The sequence below is a fragment of the Equus asinus genome, chromosome 19, assembly GCF_041296235.1.
Source record: "Equus asinus isolate D_3611 breed Donkey chromosome 19, EquAss-T2T_v2, whole genome shotgun sequence".
NCBI classification, from domain to species: domain Eukaryota; kingdom Metazoa; phylum Chordata; class Mammalia; order Perissodactyla; family Equidae; genus Equus; species Equus asinus.
Window position 1 is genome coordinate 888087 of NC_091808.1, and position 11207 is coordinate 899293.

The 11207-nt window shown below is 59.6% G+C and overlaps 1 protein-coding gene across 1 annotated transcript; it reads right to left on the reverse strand.

The window, feature by feature from the left end:
• Positions 1-612: 612 nt before the first annotated feature.
• RTP5 (receptor transporter protein 5 (putative)) lies at positions 613-4819 on the reverse strand. Its single transcript, XM_014862647.3, has 2 exons — positions 4325-4819; positions 613-2437 (listed from the first exon to the last, which is right to left on the reverse strand). The coding sequence occupies exons 1-2, from the start codon at positions 4543-4545 to the stop codon at positions 907-909; spliced, it is 1752 nt and encodes a 583-aa protein (XP_014718133.3). The 5' UTR covers positions 4546-4819; the 3' UTR covers positions 613-906.
• Positions 4820-11207: the final 6388 nt, after the last annotated feature.

Sequence of the window (11207 nt, forward strand, 5' to 3'; positions counted from 1 at the left end):
TAAAGATGAATGTTGGGGGCTGGCCTCACGGCTGAGTGGTTAAGTTCATGGGCTCCACTTCGGTGGCCCTGGGTTTCACTGGTTCAGATCCTGGGCGCAGACATGGCACCGCTCATTAGGCCATGCTGAGGCGGTGTCCCACATACCACAACTAGAAGGACCTACAACTAGAATATACAACTATGTACTGGGGGGGCTTTGGGAAGAAGAAGGAAGAAAAAAGAAGATTGGCAACAGATGTTAGCTCAGGTGCCAATCTTTAAAAAAAAAAAAAAAGATGGATGTTGGGAGGGAGGGCAGGAGGGAGGGGAGAGGCTTAAAAATCTTTTTCCAGAGTGGGCGAGGAGCATGGCAAGTGACCCGTCCTGGAAAATCCCCAGAGTCCACACGGCAGGGGTGTTGATTCGAGCCACAGTGGCACAGGTTGTCCTGAGCCTCCTGTCCCATCACCACAGCCAGGAGTCAGAAGGCACCCAGGGGAAGAAGTGCCGGGCATGAGGGGCCCATGGACCACAGGGGAGAGCTGAACCAAGGGACCACCCACCAGGCCCTCCCACCTCGCGACCTTCTCTTAGGAGGCGGCTCCAGCTCAGCCCGAGAGCACCATGTGGCTTTTTTCCTTTTAACTTTTATTTTATTGGAGTGTAACACAATACAGAAAGCGCCCGGACACACAGACAGTTGGGTGAACAGTCACAGCGTGAATGTCCACGGAACCACCACTCACGTCAGGAGCAGGACACGGAAGCAGGTGGCGGAGGAGAGGGCCGGGGCGCCGACACCCAGAGGCCTCAGCTCTGGCAGGCGGGGGACTTGCTGGCAGGGGCAGGGGGGCACTTCACTCTGTCGCTTGGGCGGCCCTGCAGGAGGGGGCGACGTGGGGACCTCGAAGGGAGGCGTCACGCTTCACATTCGTGGCTGGAAGTTGTCAGGGCTGAACTTATACAGGTACATGATCCAGAGGATGCAGACGGTCATGGAAGCCCAGATCCAGACTTCTTCGTAGGGATCAAAACGTGGACGGCAGCAGCTGTCTCCACAGCAGAAGTCCTCATCCTCACTGGACCCAGAGCCGTACTTGCCGAGCCGGGGCCGTGGCAGCCTCCTGCGCTTGGAGTAGCCCCGGGCGGCAAGGCCATTGCTTTGGGGGCCACTAGCCATGTAGCCGTGGCTTATGCGTTCTATGATCCTGAAGACTGAGAAGGGAACGGTGATGGAGCCCCGGCTAATGGAGACAGGGACACGGGCAGTGGTCACCATGAGGGGCTCACGAGCAGCGGTGATGGGGCCCTTGTCACCATCTTCCTTCCCTTCACCCTTGGGGATGTCAGCGGAAGAACCCTTGCCTTTGCCCAGGTCAGTAAAGATGAAGGGGAAGCTGACGCAGCCATCAATGTCGCTGAAGGGGGCTTCACTTCGGACGATGTCGATCAAGGACAGGGGGAAGGTGATGGAGCCTTCTCCATCATCCATGAGGCCAAAGATGTAGGACACCAGCCGTGAGTTATTTTCAGCAGCGGTGGGGCCCTCGCTGCCAGACACGGGGCCCTGGCCCTCGTCGACACCAACAGGGCTGGAGAGGCGGCCCCGGCCTTTGAAAATGAACCCTTTGAGCTCGAAGGGCTTGATGCTGCTGATGAGGAGGCCTCTTCCGTGGAAGACGGGGCCCCTCATGTTCACCGGGATGCCTCTGCCCTTGGGCGTGGCTGCGGACGGGGCGGGCAGGTAGATGGAGCCCTTGCCAATGATGAGCGGCCCTCTGGGGTCGGCCGCAGCCGGGGAGCCCTCTCCGGGGCGAACACGGCCCTTGGCATCAGTGACAGGCCCCTTGTCCCTGCCCACACCCACCAGGGAGAAGGGGACAGTGACGATGTCGTCATCCTCCCTGAAGAAGTTGCTGCTCTCGGAGAGGGGGTTCCTGATGAAGTCGGACACGGAGAGGGGGATGCTGATGGAGTTGGGAGTGTAGCCCCGGGAGCGGTCCACCACAGGGCCACTGCTCAGCGTGAGCAGCTGCTTCCCAGAGGCAATGGCAGCTGTGTTGCTGCTGGTGAACAAGGTGTACCTGCCCTTGATGGTGCTGGGGCTCTTGACCTCGGGCCCCCAGGCAGGGTCTGGGGGCTTCTGGAAGAAGCAGACCCCCAGGTCGCAGGCCTCGCAGCGCTCGCCGAAGCAGATCTCGGGGCACTGGTCAGAGCTGAGGCCCTCCCGGTAGCACTCCTGCAGGATGAACAGGACCAGCTTGCTGAGGAAGAGCCTGACGTTCAGGAGGCTCACGTGGCAGTCTCCCTGCGTGCCCGGCGGGCACAGCCTGCACCGCTGGCCCCAGATACGCATCTTCACCAGCCCCAGCCGGCTGTCCTCGTCCCACCACATGTGGAAGAGGATGTGCACGTGGGCCGAGGACCAGCCCCACTGGCAGCGGCCACACTGGAGCCTGCGGAGGAGAGAGGCAGCAGTGAGCGGAAGGGGAGGGGGCCGCCCTCCTGATTCCCCGGGCCCAGCACGGCTCCATAACCCCAAGCGCCCGTCCGCCAAGGGACGGATACTGGTGCACACCCTACCTGCAACCCGTAAGCTGAAAAGCAAGCGCCTTTTCATCAGTTTGGTGCCAAAACCCACTTGGTGGCGGAGCCTGGACTGACACACTTAAGGGGTCCCTCTGTGCTTGCTGCTGCAGCCGCTGCTTTTCTGTCCCTTTGTGACTCTGGGCATAATTGCCCTGAGGAAATGTCACCAAGAGCCAAAGGTAGGCCCATGGATACCAGTAGGGGGAGGAAGAGCTACGGAGAGGATGTCGGGGGCTTGGACAGAGGAGCCCCACCCAAGGGACAGAAGGTGACAGGGGAGATGAAGTCGGGGGCTCCCTGTTGTGCAAGGCTGGGTGATGGGGAGATCTCGGGGGACAGAGAAGCAGTGAGGGGCCAGAGAGTCCACGATGACGGGGTGTGTGCATGTTGGCTTTGAACATGTGAGCGAGAAAGCCACATCCCCAGACAGAAGAGGAGCCGTGTGCCGGGTCCCTGAGGCTGAAGGTGCTGGTGTCCCCTGGGCGCCACCACTGGGCCCTCTCTCCAAGGCAAGTGACCACTCTGCACATGCACAGGTGCGTGGGGACCCGCACGCCTGGGAGGTGTCATCGAGTGTTTCCCCACGAAGCACCTCAGCCGTCAGTGGAACTTTCCCAGACGGTGGGATTGTCCTGGCTGCGCCCGGCCAGCAGCCAGCAGCCACAAGTGGCCGGGGAGCGCCTGACACGGGCAGCGCCCCGAGGAACGGGACCTCCAGCTTTATGGACATTCAGTCAAGGAGCGCTTGCCCAGGTGCATGTGGCCGGCGGCTGCTGTGTTGGAGAGCGCGGGTCTGTACCAGGTGACCAGCCACCAGCTGGTGTTTCTGTCTGTGAAAACTGAAAACCAGCTGAACATTGTGTGTGGCCCTCATCTCACCATCGCGGGCGCAGTGACATCTTTGAAGATGCTTCTCGGACACACCAAGGGCTGTTACCTCTGACCGCCTGAGAAGGCCAGGCCTCCACTGCACACCTGGTCCCAGGGATTTCGGACACAGACACCTGTGCCATCCGTGTCCAAGGGCAGCTGCCAGCGGAGTCCCTCACAGTGACCTGTCTGTGAGGCACCTCCCCCCCACAGCACCCCTCCCTGCTGGTCCCGGGGACTGGGGACGCTTGGCTGGGTGGCCCCCTGCAGCTCAGGCCTGTCCCCCCTGCATTGACACCGGCTGTCGTCATGACGACGAAGAGCAAGTCTCACGTAGTGACCCGTGGCCCCCCACTTGCCTGCAGCCCGGGCTGGGGACCACTTCCCCTCCTCTGGGGCCCTGCCCACTCTGTGCACCCCTCAGCTTCCCCTTCCCTCCGGCCCCTCTACAGCGCAGGGCTGGTGGTGACCGCAGGCACCTGCCCATCACCTGTTCCCGTCAGCCCTGCCATGGAAACCAGGAGATGTCGCAGCAAGCAAAGCGTCCGTGCGTGGGTGGCCGCGTCCCCCCTCCCCACCATGGCAGGGCCCCCACTGGGCTCAGGGTGGCCGGCACCACGGGCAGGATCTCAGCTCGCCGGGCTGAAAGGGCCTGAACAGATGCGCCCCCTTCACCCCCACTTCCCAGGAGGGAGAAGGAGCCCCAGCTCACCCACCTGTTGGGCCTAAGCCCAGGCCGACACAGGCACCCCCACTCTGCCCCCCAAGCACCGGGCCACACCCAGCCTGGCCTGGGCACTCGGGGCCAACCTAGGGCCAGCACTCAAGCAGCCTTCAGCCCCCAGCCCTCCCAGGACCCCGAAGGAGGCCCCCCACAGCCGCACCTCGAAAGCCCTCGCAGCCGGTACTGGAAACCACTGCTGTCCATGTGCCCCGAGGCCAGGTTCTCCTCAGGCAGCAGCTCCCAGGTGTCCTGGGGTTTCCTCTTGGCCATCAGCTGGGCTAAGGTGCTGGCCCACACGTCCGCCCCGTCCATGCTGGCGCTGGGCTCCGCAGTGCGGTCTGGCAGCTGCGCCGGCTCCAGGCTCCCAGGAAGCTCCCGCATCCCGTGCCGCCAGCCAATCGCTGCCTTGACAACCGTGCAGTCTCCATGACAACCGGGCTTGTCTCGCAGAAACGAGAAACAGGCCTTTTTTCGTATCCTTCTGAATGTTTTTTATTACGCAAGCAATAGGTTTTCATTTTAGGATGAGAAACAAACAGATAAATAAAAAGGAAAAAAATACAATAGATGAAATCACCCATAATCATCTTTGGCCTGCTGTCATCCATGCACTGTTCCACACACACGTATGTATAAATGTTCGTATTTATTTTTCAGAAATAGGAAACCATGTGCACATCTTATCCTATAGCCACTATTTTTTTACTGCACAGCGTGTCATGGACAGTGTTCCATCCTCACCCCTGTGACGACTGATATTCTCAGGTCTACGGCCGAGCCATCATCTGCTGGCCCTGCCTCTGTCCTTGACCTGCCCGCTGCTAATTCTTTGCCATTACAAACATGGCCGTGAGGGACTTTATTGAACATATACCATTGCAAATTTTTCTTTTGAGGAAGACTAGCCCTAAGCTAACATCTGCCACCAATCCTCCTCTTTTTGCTGAGGAATACTAGCCCTGAGCTAACATCTATGCCCGTCTTCCTCTATTTCGTATGTGGGACGCTTGCCACAGCATGGCTTGCCAAACGATGCCATGTCCGCATCCGGGATCCGAACCGCGAACCCCAGGCCACCAAAGCGGAGTGTACGAACTTAACAGCTGCGCCACCAGGCAGGCCCCTGTACCATTGCAAATTTGCCCGTGGTTTCTGGGGAGGGGTGGTTTCCAAACTTTTTATTGGCTAGAAATGTGCAACGTTTATGTAAAATGCCTAAAACATAACGCACAGCTTCACAAATTATCCTGCGGTCTTAGTTCAGCACCTGAAGGCATCCAGCCCCCCCGCAAAGCCCTCCACATGCCCCTCCCCAGCCTCAGCAGCTCCCCCCGCCCAGCTGGGGACCCCATCCACCCGTGACGCTCCCCCAAACACGATCATGTCGTTTTACTGCTTTGAGCTTTGCGTGGAAGGAATCCTGTGCCCCATGTTTTGTGCATGTGACTTCTCTCACCTTCTCGTTTTCTTGTTTGCGAGCTTCCACCACGAGGGCACATGTGGCAGCAGTGTCTCGGGGGCAACGAGAAGAAGTGGAGCGAGGAAAGAACCGGCCACTAGTCCAGCAGAGTAGGGAGGGGCCGAGCCCAGGGGGGAGGATGCAAACGGGAGACTAAGGAGAAAACCTATGGGCAGCCGTCGTCCTCAGGACAGGGGCCACATGGAGGCGTGGATCTTGCCCCTCCTATTAAAGCCCCAGGTTGCCGGATATGGTGGGCAGCGCGTCCTGTCCGATGGGCAGTGCGGCTCGGGGACCCTGACCCAGGAGCTCGCCAGCTGGCAGGCCCAGGGAGCAGGTTTCTCTGCGTGCTGTTGACAGGCAGTCGAGTAGGATGGGAGCCATGAAGCGCCCGTCAGTGTTAACGAGACAAACAGGCTCTGACCCAGCGAGACCAAGACCACCTTGGCTCCCGACACCCCTGCAGGAAGCTCAGTGCCCACAGCTGCCTGGCGGCCGCAGGGCCTCATCCCTCAGTACCTGTGTCCCTAACGGCTCTGGAGGTGCTGGGAAAGGAAGCTGTCCCCAGGTGATCACAGAGTCCGTCCCAGGAGAAAGGGGGGCCCAGCCAAGGAACGCCACCTCCCCTGATAGGGGCCCCCGCAACGTCTGCACGTCTGGGGCCAGTGGGGCCTCCACCACCCGACCCTGGGCAGATGGAAGAGCTCAAAGCCCCGCTTGGCCACGTAGAAGGCCGGCGCACTGTGTCCCCCAGCTGACGGACATGGCACGTGGTGGACAACTCATCTCCAGGTTCTAGAACCACCGCTTCCACCCCTCTGGGAACCAACTCTTCTGGGCCTTTGCTGCAGCCGCTCGTGCACCAAGTGGCCCTTTATTCAGCTCCTCAAGTCACCCCCTCGGAGCCGAGCCGCCATCCGCCCTGGCTGTTCTTTTTCTCTCTTTTCCTGCCTATTGGCGGGTTGATTCTTGCATCACTCCGTGCTGGTCCTTCTGCGACTTTCGATGCTACTCTGTTTCGACTCTTGCGTTGGGGGCCCTGCAATTCCAACGTGCAAGCTCGGCACCATCATCGTCTGAGGTGGATCAGCAGCTTCAGGACAGAACGGACGCCCGTCGCCTGTCTGAGCTCCTGGTGGAACTCCAATCGAATGAGGGCTCACCTCCCACTGCATCCTCCGCGTCCCTGTGACTCTGTCCCTCTAACCTGCATAGCAGCAATTTCTTCTCATTTTTCTACCAGTTCACTACTTTCTTCCTCGTCTTTTGTCTTGTCTACAGCCAATCAAGTGAAGTGAGTTGTTATTATCTTACTTCTCATTTCTGAAACTTCTTATTGCCTCTCTTTCGACTATGTGACATCTTTCTGCCTTGCAGCTAAGCATGACAAGGAGATACAAGAGGAAATTATTGGGCTGTGCTTCTGGGAAGGTTCCATAGTACGGACCAGATAGCTGGAGAAAGTCTCACTTTTCCCATTCTACTTTCACCTTCTTCTGTTCATCAGTGCAGAGATGATGGCTGGCACCCCTGCAGCCATCTTAGACGATGAGGTAACCTTGCTGATGGAAGCCATGTGCTGAGGAAGCAGAAAGGCAAGACCCTGGACCCTTGATGAAAATTGGAGTCACTGTACTACTTCTGGGTTGCCTGCCTCTGGATTTCTTGTTCAAGGGAGAAAGAAACTAGCTGCCACTGTATCTTAGGGCACTGTTTTCTGGGAGTTTTCTGTTGTCACCCAAACCGATCGTAGCAATTATAACTGATACTCTGGTGCAGTGCCTAAGGTCCTGGGTTTTGCTGGTTGGTCCTGGGCCGTTGTGTGTATGTGGTACCCACATGGTCCTGGTCACGTGCCCGGGCAGGAGTCTGAGGGGATGGCCGGAGCCCTGTCTCTCCACACGGCCCCTCCAGGCCCGGGGACCCTGGTGCTTCCACACCATGCTGGGTGCAGGAACTGTGCTCTGTGGGGCCACACCTCAGCCCTGCCTGCTAGGCCCCCCCCAACAGCCTCCTCCTCTGAGCTTAGGGGAGAGTCTGGGACTCACGCCTGACTACCACCACCTGAGAGTAATCTGCTGGGTGGCAATGCTGACCCTTACGACATGGAGGGGCTGGTCACCTGACTCTCCTCGCTCCAGGAACTTCCTTAAACCTACCCCAGAAGACTGTTCCAGAGGCCAGGCTGGGGGACCCCAGAGCGTCGGCCCCCACATGCCTCTATGCACCTGTCTGTTTTTCTGTCCCCCAAACCCTCAAACCAGGCCCCCCGCAAAAACTACTTACAAGGTTGGCTACGAAGTCAGTCGGCCATACCATCCCGCTCTTTACCAGTGATGGACGGGGCGCTCCATCGATTTCTGAGATGTGCCATGTGACCCTGAAGCTGTGTGTACAGCTGTGTGAATGTCCTGCCTGGAGGCAGAGGTGGGAGAAGGCGCCCTCAGACCATGCGGGTGGACACTGGTCCATCTAAGGACAGGCTCTAAGAACAAGCCTTGGAAGCAATTCCTTCTGCCCCTGCTCCACCCTCTGCCTCTGCCTTCTGCCCTCTGCCCTCTGGCCTCCACCCTCTGCCCTCTGCTCTGTGACCAGCCTCCCTGAGGCATCAGTGACTCCAGAACGGCTTGGGATGGGGATGGAGAAACCAGGACCACGTCTGGACTGTCGCCCCACCTGACGGAGACGCTCATGCCCCCCTCTCCCCGTGGACATGCTCTCTCTTCTTGGCCCTTTTCTCCACACTCTCCTCCCCACTCCCAACTTCGGAGCTCAGCTCCTGGGGGGCAGCTGGAAGGCAGGGGCAGCCCTCAGCCCTGGGAGCCCCCGGTGGAGCCTCTGAAAGCAGATCTTCCCGCAGCCCAGGGGAGCCACGAGGACAGTCTCCTGTGGGTGACAATGCTCAGAGCACCTGTCCCCCTCGTGGCCTGAGAGTGGCCTGGGCGGGGTCCCCCCCGAAGCCGCTCACTGCGGTGCTGGACCAGAGAAGTGCCAGCTTTGGGACGGGGCGGGTGGCAGAGGCAGGACAGCACAGCCAGGAAGCAGTCAAAGCTGGAGGCCCAGCCAGGGGCGGGGGTGTGTTGCAGAGTCCAATGCGAGGCCAGCTGGCTGGCGGTGGCTTTGCTTTGTCAACAGGACCCCACCTTGTGTGTCTGAGAAAAACAGAGTTGAGAGACAGACAGACAGACAAGGGGAGAAACTAGACAGAAACGATGGAGCTCAGTGTGCCCTGGGCTCGCCCCTGCCATCCTCAGCACAGGTCTGGAACACAGGCCACCTCCCACGACCCCGGGCCCTGCAGCCCACCGGCGGGCCCATCCCCAACACGCAATCCAGGTGTGTGTCAGTGGGCAGCAGGCGGGTGGGGGTCCTGGGTTCGACCCCTGGCGCAGCAGCATCTAGTTGGCGGCCCCTGTCCAGCCGGTCCTGTTCCTGAAGGCCCTTCCCAACATCCCAGAAGTTCCTCACTCCGGCATCCAGCCCAGCTGCTGCCCGGCGAGGGGCTGGTCACTCCCACCCAGCCCTGGTGTGGAGGGGTCGCCCTGGAAGGAGCAGCGAGAGCCCCCAGAAACCGCCCTCCAAGGCCAAAGGGGAGGACATGGAGGCAGGTCCAGCGGGCCCGTCTCATAAAAGCACAGCCAGCAGGCGGCCGGCGGACACTCACCCAGTGAGCGGGCGGGCTGCACGCCCAGGGCACAGGCGACCCACCCGCACCCACAGCGAGGACTCGGCCCTCCAGAGGGCAGCACCGTCCTGCGCTCACACCTGCGGGCTGCACGTCCACCCCAGGCCCATCTGGCTCCTGAGCTGGTAGGGCTGCACCTGGCCACCTAGGCAACCGCCCGGCCAGCAGGCGGCCCGAAGGATGCCCCTGTAAGAGGCAGGGGAGTGTTCACACACACACAACAGCCACACACGTGCACACACAATACATATGTACACACCCACACACACACGTCCACACACATACACACACAATACACGCTCACACACAATACACACATCCACACACGCACACACAATACACACATACACAAGCCTACACACACAATACACACACACCTATACATGCATACACACTCACACGTGCACACACATACACATGAGCACGCACATACATGCAAACATACACGCACGTGAACACATACCCATAGACACACACCACACACGTATACATGAACACATGCATATAAATGCACACACATCTTGCACACGAACACACATCCACACACCTACACACACACACACGAAGACAACACATAAACACACATACACACATATCCACACAGACACACATTTGGAAATTTAAAATATCAATTCCTCTGTAAACTCCAACGGCATTCCAGAAAGTTTAGAAACTAAGGGAGAAGAAACCTCCTGGGTCCCCCCCAGCTCCACACACGGCCCGGCTCCCTGCATCCCCCGGGATAACACAGGGTGGAAATCTTTCCCACAAATTGTTTCAGTTTAGTTCTTAACTGGGCAGACAGATCAGGCGCTCTTTTGTAACTTCTGGGAAATGCTTCAAAAACAGTGTAGAACAGAAAGTTTTTATTTGCAAACACTATTAACCATTTCCTGTTCAACCTCAGAAAGGCTGTGAATTGGAGCCTCCCTGCCGGCCGCAGCGCCCTGGGTCAGAGGTCAGACCGCCCCTCCTGGCCTCCTGGGGCAGTTTCAGGGATGATCTCTGGGCTTCCTGTGCCTCCTCGTGCCTGGAGCTTGGGGACCCCCCTCCCCACTTTGCACCCGCCCTCCCACCACGCCCTGCGTGTCACCTTTGGGCAGGTGGGCAGCACCTGGGAAACTCAGCTCCTCCTCTCAAACCAGGAGGCTGGGAGGACGCGTGGGGACCTGCTCGTGGGGACCTGCTCCAGGCCCCTGAGAACCAGACCCCCTCCAGGGAGGGTCAGGGGCCGCCTCACAGAGGACCTTCGGGGCCCCTCTGCCTCCTGGTTTTTCTTCAGTTGGTCCAGCAGGAAGCAGATGGGAAGGCAGACCTAGCAGACAGAGAAGAGCACACCGCAAGACAGACACACGGATGCCACAGCAGCAACCCCCAGCCAGGAGGGCCCGCAGCTGCCGTTCACACAGGCGCCGCATGCCAGTGTCCCCGCAGCTCGCTCACACCCGCCAAAACCTGAGCTCCCCCACAGACAGCAGCCAGGCAGACCGTGCCGTCACTCAGACCCCGCCTGAGACACACACACGACAAGTGTCCACGGGTCGCGCTGTGTGGAGGCCGTCCCACAGCCACACGCGGATCACGCCCTGTATGTGCACGTGGAGGCAACAGAGCACGGGAGCAGCGAGAGCGTGCCACCCTGACGGAGCACCGTGCATCACCCAGCGCGGGACACGGGGGCCGTCACCATGCTGAAGTGGGGCCGCACTGAACACACACACACACACACATGCACGAGTAACTAACGAGCAGGGCCCGCAGGTCGCACCCACATCAGCCACGTGGGCATCAGGTCCCCTGGCAGCTGAGCAGAACGCTGTCTGAGAGCAACGGGGCACAGTGCACGGTGCCATGGGAACATCTCACAACAGCAGAGACAGCTCCCACATCAGTGACAAG